At 49.9% G+C, this 14,503-nt stretch overlaps 1 protein-coding gene across 1 annotated transcript; it reads right to left on the reverse strand.

Moving 5' to 3' along the window:
• Positions 1 to 10,851: 10,851 nt before the first annotated feature.
• HAND1 (heart and neural crest derivatives expressed 1) lies at positions 10,852 to 14,166 on the reverse strand. Its single transcript, XM_016214118.2, has 2 exons — positions 13,410 to 14,166; positions 10,852 to 11,822 (listed from the first exon to the last, which is right to left on the reverse strand). Exons 1-2 carry the CDS (start codon positions 13,950 to 13,952, stop codon positions 11,718 to 11,720), a joined length of 648 nt encoding a protein of 215 aa, XP_016069604.1. The 5' UTR covers positions 13,953 to 14,166; the 3' UTR covers positions 10,852 to 11,717.
• Between the last annotated feature and the right edge of the window lie 337 nt (positions 14,167 to 14,503).

Consider the following 14,503-nt stretch of genomic DNA (forward strand, 5'->3'; position numbering starts at 1 on the left):
ATCCCTAAGTTGATTTCCTTCAGAAAGCAAAGGAAGTTCAATTTTCATAGCATGCTCCTCTTCATTTGCACTAAAATGTAAGTCATTGCTTCCCTCCTGTCTGCTGCCCTCCCATTTCTTTCATGTCTAACCACCAAGGGCTGCCCCTGTCCCCTAACCCATCACACACTGAGCCTCCGAGAGGTGCTTTGTCCCCAAGCTTCCCCAAACAGGCTGACCCTTGCGGAAGCCAGCCTCCTTTGAGGATCCAAAGACATCAGCTGTCATGGAAGGATCAACCCACATCTTAATGTACCATTAGAACAGAAGTTTCACCAGGAGCCAGACCCCCTTTTTTTCAAAATAGACCTTTAGAATATTGAGTATCAGAGCATCTGATGTTCAGTGTTTTTGAAAGTGTGGCACTTGCCAGCCCCACCCCCATCAGAATCTCCTGTTATAGGAGATTCTGTTACAATGCCACTTCCTGGGCCCCATCTTAGATTCTCAGAATGGAAAGTTCAGAGGCTGAATTCCAGGAATACAAATTTAATTTCCCCAGGTAAGACTCAAGCCCAAGAAATTAAGCACTAATCAGGTCCAGAGGTTTCCCAACCCAGCAGCTTCAACCTCATCTGGATTCTGGTTAAAAGTTCCCAATGAGACCTACTGAATGAGAATCTCCTAAATGGGGCCCAGAAAACTATTTTTACAAAATCTGGGGAATTTGTACACACTTCCAGGTTTAGAAAGCACTGAGCCCAAACCCCTAAGGCCCAAATAGCTACGTTCAACCTCAAACAGCTCAGAAGTGTCAGCGCCTGAGCAAACAGAATAACGTGCACAGCCACAAGGACACAAGATGAATCATTCACATGGATGATCTTCAGTCTGCATAAAACCAGAGGGAAAGTAATCCACAGTGTCTAGTACAGCGCCTGGCATGCAGGGGGGCACATTTAATGTCTGAATTGAATCTTCCATTCATGTAACAGTTTTTTAGTTTATAAGTGTCTTTCATATCCAGAAATAATAAGAGCTGTAAGTGTAGTGTGCATGCCAGACAGGTTACTAGTTTTACAGTTCGCACTGATTCGCTCAGTCTCACTACAATCATATAAAGTAGGAACTGTTATTAACTCCAATTCACAGAGGTGTGAATGCAGAGAGGCCGAGGATCTTGACCAAGTAACAAGGAGAGCTAGAGGCACTCCCAAGATTGGGACACTTGTCAATCCTCCTCCCCCATCAAAGAATTCAGGAATGTCACGCTTTGAAGCAGTGCAGCCACAACAGTCACCCTTGTCCCCCCATCAATTGGATTTACTGAACTTTAATGAGGGACTCCTAGAAGCCACTAAGACTATAGTTAGGAAATTTAATAGGGTTTAATGGAGGTTAACAAGGTACATCCAACTTCCCAGCCAGGTTTTAACTTACCAGAGCTGAACAGAGATTAACAAGCCCAGGAGGTGTAAAGGCACCTGCGTGATTTAATGGGGTTAATGAAACTGTCAGAGGTTGGCCGAGAGGGACAGAGCGGGAGCATGCCGCTGTTAACCAGTCAATCTGGTTGAAGTCAACAGACATTTATGAAACAGCTGAAGCCTGCCCTGGGCACCACAAGGGTAGCAGATAACACAGGGTCAAAACCAACATGCCAACCATGGCTAGTCCTGTGTTTTTTGGTATTGTCTAAACTGTTTACACTAGCCCGGCCGGACATGGCTCAGCGGTTGAGTGCCAACCTAGGATCCAGGCGATCGGGGTTCAATTCCCGGTCAGGGCACATGCCAGGGTTGCGGGCTGCAGCCAATCAATGACTCTCATCATTGATGTTTCTCTCTCTCTCTCCCTCCCCTTTCCTCTCTCTGAAATCAATAAAGATATATTTTTAAAAATAAGTAAATAAAAAAATAAATTGTTTACACTAAATTGTTCACCAAATCTATGAAACAGCAAAGCAATTTTTTTAAGTGCCTTCAAAACACATACTCTTTGCTTGCATAGTTTAAGTTACATATTCCTAAACCCGGTAGAAAATAGTAAGAGAAACAATAATACAATCTTAAATTCAGGCAGCACTTGTTGTGAAGGTCCATCGCCCATCATCTCCATGGGTGTTGTCACACACTACGAAGCAGTGATACACAGGTCACACTGATGAGTGGAGAAGCCAAAGCAAATCCTCTTCTTCTGTTTCCCAGATGGGTGCTGCGTTTTCACTGAGCACTTACTATGCAATAGGTCCAGTGTTAAGGACTTCACATGCCTTAGGACCCTATGAATTCGATTATTCTCTCTATATTACAGACAAGAAAACAGAAGTTTAAAAGGTGAAACGGCTTGTCCAAGGTCACCAGAAGGTGGCAGGCCTAAGGGTCAAACACGGATCTATCTGACCCCAGAATCCACTGTGCCCTGCTGCCTACTAACTGGATAAGGTGATATCTCATCGGAAGAAGTGGAAACAACCTACATGTCAAATAATAGGGGACTGGTTTTTAAAAGATTATACTTTTATATTATATACTTATAATAATATATGTAAATTACATATTATCATAAATATATGATATACATTATTATAAGTATATATGTCAAAATTGTAAAATAACATTTTTATTTCAGAAATACTAGATATACTATATATGTATATATGTATATATATTATATCAGTGTACACAATGTGGACATGCATAGTTCTATATTGTACATATACATACTAATATACACACACAGAGCTGTATTTAACGTGACTATGGCGATAACTGTAGGCATATCAAAGCACCTGTTGACCAGCTCCGTCATATAATACAGCCATATTATATCTGTATCTATAGGATTCAGAGTAAGGGTAAAGTAGGAAGAAAAAGGCTTTCTGAAAATCAAGGGAGCTTCCTGGAAGAAGCGGCTCCTAAGCGGGCCTAAGGAAATGGAAGGTTAGGGAAGCGCCGGAGGCGAGGGAAGTCCATGCGGAGCAGAGCGCCGCAGGCGCCGAGCGAGGAGCTGGAGTTTGGGAGTCACCAAACCAGACAACGAAATGTGGTCCAGAAAACGCGTGTCTGCTGTGTGCCGGCGGCCTGAGGGAGCCTGGAAACGGACTCCGCCCTCCAGGAGCCGCGAATTTCTGAAGAATTAATACCTGGACACCCGGTGGAAAGCTGTCCCCCAACCACCGCTGAAAATCCAAGGACCTGCGAGGACGTCTGGGAGCCCAGGGCGTGCGTGCGTGCGTGCATGCGTGGTGCGTGCGTCGTGCGTGCGTCGTGCGGGGCGCGTGGCGCGTGGCGCGTGCGTGCTGGGCTCGCCGTCTTAGAGAAGCCAATGAGGCTTCGCAAGCGCAATGAGCCTAGTTAAGCTAAGGTGGCTAAGGAGACGTCCTGGGGGCTCCTGGCCAGCAGCAAGCGTGGACTCTGCACGAGCCCCAGGAGGACGCCCGTCCCCAACCACACCCCTCCGAGGCTCCTGCTTAGAAGGTGCAGGAGCGGACCAGGCTTCAGGGGGTGCGGTCAGCTGGCCAGGGGTGAGACTCAGCCGTGTAAGAAAGCAACAGCCCAAAGCTGGAACTGTATCTGAGGAAGCTTAGCGAAGCCCTGAGAATGAGGGCCGAGGGAGGACAAGACCCCAGCCTGCCGAGAGGGTTTATCTCAACTAGACGAGCTTGAACTTGGCTGAGCCAATTTGCACAGTTCCAAGGAGGCTCCACCATCTTCAATGGTAAGGGTGTTTTATTTCTGGTTCCTCATACCATTTTCAGATGGCATTCTGTTCATGTTGCGCTCCAGGAATGTTTCCAAAGCTGAATGTTAAAAAGTGGTCAGGGTGACATACCTGCAGAAATAATAGCTGTTGTTTGTTAAACACCTACTAGGTGCTTGGCGCTCTGCTAGAATATTTGTTCTGTTCTATTACTGTTTCTGGCAATAATCCTCACACAAGCCTACGAAGAAGCAATTACCTTTAGTTTTCAGGCGGGGATACTGAGGTTCAGAGAAGTTAGATGGTTTACTCAGGGTTGTATGGGGAGCCAGAATTGGAACCCGTGCCAATCTGACTCCTCCGCGTACCATGCAACCTCTGCCACAGAGAGAAGTAGAATAATGACAGTATGAGGGAGATGGCAAGGTAGTAAAAGCTGTTAGAACTCAGGATGCCTGCAGTCTGAGGTGTTCGGTGCAAGGGCAACAGGCCCCTGCATGCCGTTAGCCCAGTGCAATAGTGGCAAAACGGTTTTTAGTTACCAGAAGATGATATGTTTTCTTCAGTGGCTCCCATCTAAAGAAACAGAAGAAAATGTATGATGCATTTTAGACGTGTAATAGGGAAACACAGACCCCTGCCCAACGGTGCCTTTAGGGGAAGAAGAAAGCCTCAGAGATCTTGGATCGTAAAACCCCAGCGTCCCTCAGGACTTAGCCTCCTACCCAGGACTCTTGGCTCTGTGAGCTTTCTGGGTACTCTCTTTGTTTCCCAGAACTGCCAAAGGCAGTTAGAAAAAGTGTGCCCTGCGGCTCTAGAGTCACTGTAGAGGGGAGTCTGGAATCCTCCCAGGTTTCTCTACACGGAACACAGAGGAGGGAGTGTGGCCACCAGGTGGCGCCCTCTTCTCAGTCAGTGGTAGCCCCAGGCACCTGGGAAGGCTCAGGGGCATTTTCTGTCCCCTTCACAGATGCAATGTTGTAAATACTATTCACTAAATACTCTTCACTAAATACTATTCACTAAACACTAAATACTATTGTAAAAATCTAGACAGTCAAAGCAGAAAGAGACTTAGATCTCTGGTCCCACCTTCTCGTTTTACAGTTAACACCAAGGTCCAGTGTAGGCAAGGAAATGCCCAAGGTCACACAGCAGGCTGAACCCCCTTCTCGCGACCTCTGGGTCTAGTGCTTTTTTCCACCACAATGACTGTTCTCACAGCCCCATGAACACCTCCCTCACCCTAGCATTGTACTGCCAGAATACTACCCTGAGCCAAGAGTTGGGGCTGGGGAAGGCCATGTTCCCTTCCCCTTACCTGCCATTCCCTATTACTTCCAAATCAGGTCCCGCAGCCCAGCCCCAACTACAACAGCAGCAGTAATAATAGCTCATGTCTACCACTGTCTGTTCTGGGCTAGGCTAAGAGCTTTTGGATCTTCACATCTCTGTAAGCTATTCTGCTTTCCCTTTTACAAAAAAAGGGCTCTGGGGCTCAGAGAGGTTAATAAACTTGCCCAATGCCACACAGCTCATCTAACCAACTCATCTAGTGTCTGTTTAGACCTCCCTGTTGACCTGGGCCCCTTCTCTCCTGCTATATTCTCTATTTCAAAACACTTTTAAAAATGTTCCCATTTTAGCCTAATAAGAATTCTCTGGGTTGAGGAAAGGTATTGTTAGCCCATCTTAGAGATTAGAAAACTGGAGGCCCAAGAGAATGATTGGCCCCAGGTCACCAGACTCATGGTAGACTTGGATCTGGAACCCAGGGCTCCACCTACTGGGTGGAACCCCCAAAGGACCCTCCACATCTCACTGCACAACTACAGTCCCCAGATGTTTCTGGGAGTCATGGAACTCAGCAGCTAAAATGGCAGGTTTGGGAGACAGATGAGTCTGCGTCTACATGCCAGACCCATGCCTGCCACTTAATAGTTATGTGACCATGAATAAATTACCCTCTGTTGTTGTTAGGAGGGGTCAATGAGCCCATATATATTGAGCACTGCTGCCTGAACACAGCGTTTAGTAAATGGTGGCTATTTATTGATATGATTAACTAAAGCTATGTGTTTAATATTCCTGCTACATGAGCCTTAAGACCTGCGTTGTCCAATATGGCAGCCATTAGCCACATGCGGCTACTGAATGCTTGCACTGTGGTCCAAACTGAGATGAGCTTTAAGTATAAAACACACCTCTGATTCTGAAGGCTTAGTAAAAAAAAAAAAAGTAAAATATCTCAATAATTTTATATCAACTACATGTTGAAGTTATATTTTAGACACATTAAATAAATAATATAAAGAATATCATAAAATATATTATTAGATTTAATTTCATCTGTTTCTCTTTACTTTTTTAATGTGGCTACTAAAAAATTTGTAATTACATACATACCTCATATTTGTGGCTTACATTAAATTTCTACTATGTAGTGCTGCCTTACAGGGTTTCAGAAATTCAACTGCTACTGCCCGCCTCTCAGTTTACCTTAATAATTTGGAACGTAAGGGCTTTGAACCAGGAATCTACTCACTGGCTCTGTGCCCTTGAGCAAGTCACTGCAACCTTCCATGCCATGTCAAAAATGATCTACTTTTCCAAAACAAGCAAACAAACAAACAGATCCTTAGTACCTCCCCAAGTTATCGCTTCCATTTTGTAGATGAGAAAATTGAGGCTCAGTAACTTGTGCAGGGTCTCTTGGCCACTGGATTGTTCTGTCTCTTGCCCTAGAAGTAGAAGGTGTTAGGTAGACAAAGGGAAAAGAATACAATTCCCCATGTGACCTTGCGCAAGGAAGGCCCTCCTCTTTGGGGCCTCAGTTTCCCCTTCTGTAAAATGAGGCAAATGTTTGAATCTTTGTAGTCCCAGTGTTATGGGGTGCTTTGAACATTTCAGTGAACATAAGACTTCTGGAACTCGCAAGTCTGATGCCTTCCGTTGTCCATTCTGTGGGGATAAATGTGTATTTCTGTTTGTTTTAATAACATTTGTAGGAGCTTTATATAGTGTCTATGTCTGCTTACATTAGACGCTGTGTATTATAGTTAAGAGTCTTTCACTATTTCCCATATAAACCTTGTTTTTTATGGGTTTGGGAGAGCTCAGCTGTAAAACTCTCTCAGCTAAAAAAAAAAAAAAAAAATTCAAACAAATTCGGTTTAAATCAGGAGACTGGTTTCAAACACTTCAGAGCCTGCATATTTTTTTCTTCCCAGTCACTTTTCATTTAAAAATGAGATTGGCTGATTTCTTAGTTTCGTTTCTTTTATGAGGATTTAGCAAGACCATAAGCTTAACTGCTGGTTGCATGAAGAGAAAGGATCCATAGCCTTTTTCAAGAGAGCCCTGTGTCTGAAGTCTCCAGGCTGCCTTCTAATCCCTTGACTGGCTGTGTAACCCTGAGCTGGTCACTTCACCTCTCTGGGTTTTCCTTTCTCCTTCTGTCCATGAAGAGCCATAATCCCTGCCTTGCTTCCTTCTAGTTTCTGGGGAGGAAAATGTGCTGAGAGAAGTGAAAGTACTATACCAAGGAAAGGTGAATGCACTACACAAACATCAGACAGAGGCTGTTGCAAAGAATAACATGCTGAGTTTTGTCCACCAGCAGAAAGTTGATTCCTAGAGTCAGTGTTACAGCCAAGAAAGAACCTAGAGGTCAAAGAGCTCACCCCTGTCCTCACTGTATAGATGGATCCACTCTGAGTGGGGACAGAGGAAGAGGGTTCCAGATGAAGGCTAGAGTTACAATCCCAGGTCCCTTCACAAAACCCCTTGTTTCTTTCTCTACCTTACTTTACCAAGGAAGATCAGACTAAGAGACTGTGTTTGCACACACGTACACACACACACATATATCCTGGAGGTGCTCTGAAATGTGGGGAAAAGCCAGGTCTCTGAAGACAGCAATACCCACCCTTTGACCCAAGCTCTATCAGCCTTTACCCTCTATGTGACCTTGAACAAAGTCCTTCACCTCTCTGAGCCTCAGCTGCCTCAGTGTTAACCTCACACAGTCCTCATTAGGCTTAAGTGAAATAATGCATGCCAAGGGCTTACATAATTTCCCTCACAAATTTTAGCTGTTGTTATTATTTCTAAATGTGAGGGAAAAGACTGTATGTAGTGCGTAGGAGGAAAAATCAACTCTTCTAGACATTTACTATTGTCTGTTAACTGGTGGTGGCGAGGATACGGACCCTTTCTTGATCATTCTAATTATACCCACAGCGAGGCACTGTGGGTGTAAATTAAGTGGGTGCTCAATTAACGTGTATTGGCTCACCAGTGCACTGAGACTACACTGGGCATAGGAGAAATTAGAAGGAAATTGCAGCTTGCTTTTTTATTGTAAAACTAATTCTTATTCATAGAAAAAAAGAGCTAAGCAGGAGGAAAAGTCGAAATGACCCTTATTCCCTGAACTCAGAGGTAGAGGTGTAGATGTCTTCATGGATGTTCTCCCACTTTCCCCCCATGAATGATATTTATTCATGCATCCACTTATTTTCACATAAAGGAGGTCAGGACGGACAGTCTTCCATAACCTGGGAGGGGTTTTTCCCCCTCCACTTAATATATCATGAACAATCTCCATGTCAGCTCTCGCTTTCCCCCCCGGTGGCTGAGTGGTAGCCCACGGTACTGATGGATTTCTCTGACCAGTTATAATTCTGTAATTATAGCACATCTGGGTCCTTTCCTATTTTTCCCTCCTTAGACTAGTCCTGTAGTTAAAGGTTTGTAGCGCCAATGAGTATTTCCTTACGAGAAATTCCCGGAATGTACTTTTAAGTTCGTGACCATTCCATCCCCCCCCCCAGATTTTTATTTTTTAAGGTGATGCCCTTAAAAATAATAGTAACGACACTGCTCCTGCCACAGCCGGGTGGAGCAGGTTTCCGACGAGCAGCACTGAACCGTGGGAGAGGGTCCAAAAGTACGCCCGGCTCTAAAGCCGTCTCCCTGGGGGAGCAAACAAGGGGGAGAGGCCCGAAAGCGCCGCCGCGGAGAAGAGGCTCCCGAGCGCGCGGAGCCCCAGCGCGGGCCGGTGTGTGGGACCGGGGCTACTCGGTTCCTCGCGGGGGTGCAGCTTGCCCAGCCGGAAATGGGGGCTGGGGCTGCGGCCCGGCGGTCTGAGCCCCCGGAATGAGACTTGGGGGGTGGGAGCCACCCCGGAGGGGACCCCTGCGCGGCACGGCCCCGCCGCAGCTCCCAGGCCCTGGACCTGAGCCTGGGGCGGAGGTGGCTGGGACTGAGCCTGAGGCCCCGCCCGCCGCGCGGTTTCCCGAGCGGGCCGGCGGGGCAGACGGGGCCGGGCTGCGCGGGCGGCCCCTCGGCACCCTCGGCACCCTCTCCCCTGCGCCGGACGGGTGCGCGGGACAGCGGGCCGGTGCGCATTCTTCCCGTGCCTAGGATACTTCGGGTGTTAAAAATAGCCCCCAGAGCGGCGCTCAGCATTTAGACAGACGATGATCTGTAAACTAGGTGGGAGTCCTGGGTTCGAATCCCAGGAGGGCCCCCTCCGCGCCGGGGCACGTCGATCGGCTCGCTCCCTGAGCCTCAGTGCCCCCGTGCGTGCGTGCGCACCAGGATTTCTAAGGCGCTTTCCAGCTCTTGGAAAGGAAAGGAAAAAAACAACAACAAAAAAACCTCGATTTTTCTTTTCTGCTCCTGCCGGAGGGACCTTGGGGCCTGGGGCCGGGAACTGAGGCCGGGGGAGGGGTGTGCCAAGACGGCTCATTACCGCGAGGTGTTGCCCTAGTTAAATCACCGGCCTGTTTGATCTGGAGGCGGGTGGCGAGAGGGAAAAAAGAAAAAAGTAGGGGGGTAGGAGTGGAGAGAAGCTCACACCTCCCCCACCGTTTCCTCACGTCCATAAAACACCTTTTATTAACTCCTTCGTGTCCGGGAAGGCCCGCGTGGCCGCTCAGCCCCTGCCACGGTGTTTACAGCCAAGACTAATGGGGCCCTATATTCACCCCAATGCCAGGACGAGGCGCCTGGATACGCCCGGCCCCAGAGCTGCCGGGGGTCTCCTTTCTCGGCCCCAGGCCAGGGCCTCCAGCTCCCGGTGTGGAACTCGAAGGCTCGAACGCGCCGAGGGACCCGCACGCGTGTTCTCGCGCCTCCCCGGGAGCGAGCGGAGGGAGCACCGGGACCTGTACAAGCGCTGCAGACAGGCGACCCTCGGGCGGTCATGGGAGCAGTTCAGAGGCTTAAAAGCACTTAGCCTAGTGCCTAGCTCACAGATGCAAGCAAAACTAGTTGTACTCTATTATCGGGACGCGTAATCGCCTTCATTTGCCCGCCCCAGTTTAGCGTAGCACGCGGTACTACTTGGCGAATGCACCCGCTTTTAGTCTCTCTCCCCCCTCCCCCCCCCACACACGCACACACACCCAACCACAGGCGCACGTGGGAGCGCAAAGATGGCTCTCCTGTGCAAGTGGCGGGATTAGCATGCACATACACCAACCCCTTTGCACAAATCCATATGTTCTAACAAGTATTTGTTGAGCGCCTTGTTGCTGGAGAGAAACCTAAATGTCTCAATTTAACCATAAGCATTCACAAGCTTATTTTACTTACGTATAAAATAATAGCTGCTACAACCTGTCGAGTCCTTACTGCATGCTGGGAGCTATGCTAAGCAGACCCTGGCTGGCTGTGGCACAGGCTCCTGCCCCTGTGAGTTCCCGCACCGTCCCACGCACAGCTATGTGCTCATCATTTCATGTGCGTGGACACAGTATTCTCGAGCACAACCTTCTCTTCCCAGCCACACTGCCCTCGGGATGACGCCCTTTCGCGATAACCCCAGCAGGCTTTCTGCAGACTCCGGAGTGCATCCTAACCAGGTGTTAGACCAGCCCAAAGACTGATCCACCTAAATCCCAGCCAGACAATCTGGGTCTAATTCCCTCCTAGCTTTCCGTTCTGTGGCTTCACTAAAGTTATCCTGTCCCGCCGTGTCCTCAAGAGAATGTCGTGGTTCGTTCCAGGAGTGAGTCCTTGATCTGCCCCCTCCCCTTGACTTGCAGTTTGGTTTGGCAGATTTATCGAAAGAAAGGAACAGGAGGCTCTCCATCTAGCAGAAACAGTGAAGCCAGGGATACCCACCAAAGACATCACACAGGCTTCCTCCGGTTTTGGAAAATGTTTTATTAGTCAAGAGCATAGATACTGCTTTGGCAAAGGGAGGGGCGGTGAGTGGTCATAGAGATTGAGGTAGAAAAAGGGCGGGGTTGGGGAATAAACACCTGAGCGCAGCAGGCACCGTAGGTAGTTTAAATACATAAAAACTTTTCAACACAGGGAAAAGCTTTTATTTACAAAGGAAGGAAGAAAGGGGGGAGAGAAAGAGAAGGAAGGTGAAAGGAAGGTAGGAAGGAAGGAGGAAGGAAGGAGAAAAGAAAGAAAGAAGGGCAAAAAGTTTCCCTTGGAACTAAGTAGGAAGTGCAGCGACAAAAAATAAAATAATAAAATAAAAACACCACTGTTTAAGGAAGATCAGTAACAAAAGGCAGCCCTCCATCTTCCCAATCTGGTTCTCCGTTCTTGGCAGTAAACTATTGATTCCTCTTATTGCATTTTAATTAGGGAATTGAGCGCTGGAGGGTTTTGATTGGAAGCAGAAAGGGGAGGAGAAAGAGAGCCAGACAGCGTAGTGGGGAAAGCCCTGGGGGTTCCAAATTCGCCCCAGAAGGGTTGGGAGGGTGCGTCTTAGCCCGCTCGAGTCCTGCAGTCCCTCCCTCCTGTATAATGCCACCAAGAGCCGCCCTCTCGGTTCTGGGGGTGAATATATATATTTCTTTCTCTTAATGTATTAAAACAATTTCAAATGACATTGCACGTGCGATCCAAGTGTGTTGTTGCAGCCGGCGACCTGCCAGCGCGCAGCAGAGGCTCGGCAGGACGCGCCCTATAAGCCCTGGCACCCAGAGCCTGGCGCTCGCCGCGCCTTCCTCTCCTCCCAGGCCTCCAGGGTCCGGCCGCGGTGGCGGGTCCTCGGCGGCCTGGGCTCACTGGTTTAATTCCAGCGCCCAGACTTGCTGTGGCCAGCCCGTGCGCCCTTTAATCCTCTTCTCGCCGGGGCCCAGGGCAGGAGGAAAGCCTTCGTGCTGCTGCTGCCAGGGACACACACAAGAAAAGAGGCGAGAGAGACAGGTTTAAAATTTTCTGCTCCAGTCGCCTGAGTGTAGAGTGGGGTCAGGGAAAAGGTGTTGGGAGCAGTAACTGGGACCCTTTAAACAAGTGGCAGATTTCTGTTTGCGAAATAGGCAAACAGGCTCATAAAATTTGCCTTTATGCGCCGAGTTCCTGGGAGGCAGGATGGCCTGAGCAGCTGCTGGATGTTCCATAATGAGAATTTTCTGCATCTAGTGAAATTGATGCACCTACGTTTGGTGTGATGGCACTCAAGAGAGACTGGTTGGAATGGGAGGGGTGGGAACCAACAGTTTTCCCACTCTCTGACCCGCTTTCCCCACGCATCCCACAGATTTCCATCCTGGTTTAGCGCCTGGGTTTGGATACTGGGTTGGATCCCCACCCACCGGCGCTGGGAAGCTTCAGACGGCTAGGGGAAGGGCAGTCGGCCTGGCCTACTACCCCCCTCTCCCCTGCTCTCAATCAGAAACTAAGCGGTGCTACTAGAAGGAGGCAGCGATGTGTAGAAGGTGGGAATATGCCCAATAACTACTGCCACCAAGGCGTCACCAGGCCTACATCTCCTCTAGCCCAGGGCGGTGGTTTAGACTCCAAGCATATCTGTCTTTCCCAGTCTCCCCAGGTGTGACTTCCCTAGTTTTCTACAGCCTTTGGGGGTCAGATCAAACCTGGCAGGGGCTCTCTAGTCAGCTTTCACGGTCAGCACACCTGAGCATACCAACCTAGATAAACTAGTTCTCTACCCTGGAAATTTCTGCCCTTTGAGGTTCCACAGCTCTGGGCCAGCAGAACCGGGCTTCAGAAAGTGTCGCCCTCACTGGATCGAGAAGAGACTATGATCTCCAAAACCAAAAGAAATTAGTGAGACTCGAGCTCTTGCTTGTTGGTGTTGACACACCAAACCATCAAGGTCGCCCTTGGAACTAGCCCCTGGGAAGTGGCTCTCTGGACTGAGAGTAGAAGACCTAACTTGTTTTACCCCAGCAGTGCCTCTGGCTCCTTCAGTAGGTGGCCTTCACATCCCCTCCCACTCTGGGCCTCAGTTTCCCTATCTGTCCAAAGATGGAAGTAGACTAGCCTCTCCAGCAAAGGCCCTATGAAAACAGTAACTAAGTCCATAATCATAAATTCACACTCCGGCACATTAAAGTAATGAACTCCTACAGCATTCTTAAACTGGCTTCCAGGAGAGCGCAAGGATGGCTAAGGACCCCTCAAAATTGGAAGCGAAATATATGATGTGTGCATTTTCTCGGGATCTCAAGCTTCCAATAGATTCTTAAAAGGGACTCCATGACCCCCTACGAAAAGATTAAGATTCTGTCTTCATTCACAGCCTTACAAACAATATCCTTCATTACAAATTAAGTTCAAATATTAATCTTTCTTCCTTACGCACACAATCCCGCAATTCGACCATCTCAGAACCCCCCGCAGCCTCTCAAAATCTCGCACACGGCAACGCAGACTCCTTCAATTGCGCGCTCGCCTGCGGTGCTCACTGCTCGCGCCCTCGGCTGGAGCGTACAGGCCCCCGAACTTACCAGCTCCCTTTTCCTCTTGCTCTCGCGACCGCCATCTACCTTCTTGATTTCGGCCTTGAAGGCCTCGGGGTCTCCGGCCTGTGTGTCCTTGGCCAGCACGTCCATCAGGTAGGCGATGTAGCTGGTGGCCAGGCGCAGTGTCTTGATCTTGGAGAGCTTGGTGTCCGCCGGCACGTTAGGGATACACTCGCGCAGCTCCGCAAACGCGCTGTTAATGCTCTCTGTGCGCTTCCGCTCCTTCTTGGGTCCCGGGCCTTTCCGCCGGCCCAGGCGGCCGCTGAGGGCCTCCAGGGGCCCGGGGCTCTGGCCCGACGCGTTGTCGGGAACGTAGGCGGCGGAGGCTGCGGCTGCTGGGGGCGGTGGCCCGGCAGCGGGGAAGTCCGGAGCCGCGTCCGGGGGGCTCAGCAGCCAGCTCTGGAAGTAGGGCCGCTCCTGGTGACAGCGCGAGGCCGGGCCGAAGAGGAAGGGCTCGTGGAGCACCGGGTGCGCAGGGTGTGGGTGGTGATGGTGGTGATGGTGCGCGTAGCTGCCCACGAGGTTCATGTTGGAGCGGCACCCGGCCTGCACCGCCAGCCCACTTAGTGCTGCCCCATGCACTCCGGAGGCTACCGGGGGCCCTCCCCTGGGCTCTGCGGCAGCTCCGGTGGGCGCGGCGTTCGGAAGAGCCCCGGACAAGGCTAAAGAAGAGGCGCGCAGCCTGCCGCGTTCTGCCGTCCGTCTGTCTTTCTCGGCGATACCGAAGATGTCGAAGTCGAGAGACCTGTTTAACCCTTCTGTGGCCTCCCCTGCAGGGTCTGGCTTATATAAGGCCACGGCTTTGATGTCAACCTCTCCCTGGAGCCAATAGCAGGGGGGTGGGGGGTGGCCGTCCCTGTTTTTAAGCTCAGCCTGCGCCACTCGCCTCGAGGCTGCCTGCGGGGGACCGGGAGGCGGCCCCGCCCCCGCCCCTCCCCCTCCCGGTTCCCAGCTGGGGTGAGGGGAGGCGGGGGCGATGTACTTGAGGCACAGGCCTGGAAGGTGGTTGCCACCCTCCCCCCCACACCCGAGGAAAGAAATGTGGAGTCACCTAGCGAAAAGGCCTTCTAGAGCCCACC

The sequence above is a fragment of the Miniopterus natalensis genome, chromosome 4, assembly GCF_054644295.1.
Source record: "Miniopterus natalensis isolate mMinNat1 chromosome 4, mMinNat1.hap1, whole genome shotgun sequence".
NCBI lineage: Eukaryota > Metazoa > Chordata > Mammalia > Chiroptera > Miniopteridae > Miniopterus > Miniopterus natalensis.

Excerpts from the sequence above, each read along its gene's own strand:
- HAND1 (XM_016214118.2), bottom strand. The coding sequence starts at position 13,952 with ATGAACCTCGTGGGCAGCTACGCGCACCATCACCACCATCACCACCCA. Across the intron at positions 11,823-13,409 it reads GCAAGAGGAAAAGGGAGCTG|CAGCAGCACGAAGGCTTTCC; the intron begins GTAAGTTCGGGG and ends TGTCCCTGGCAG.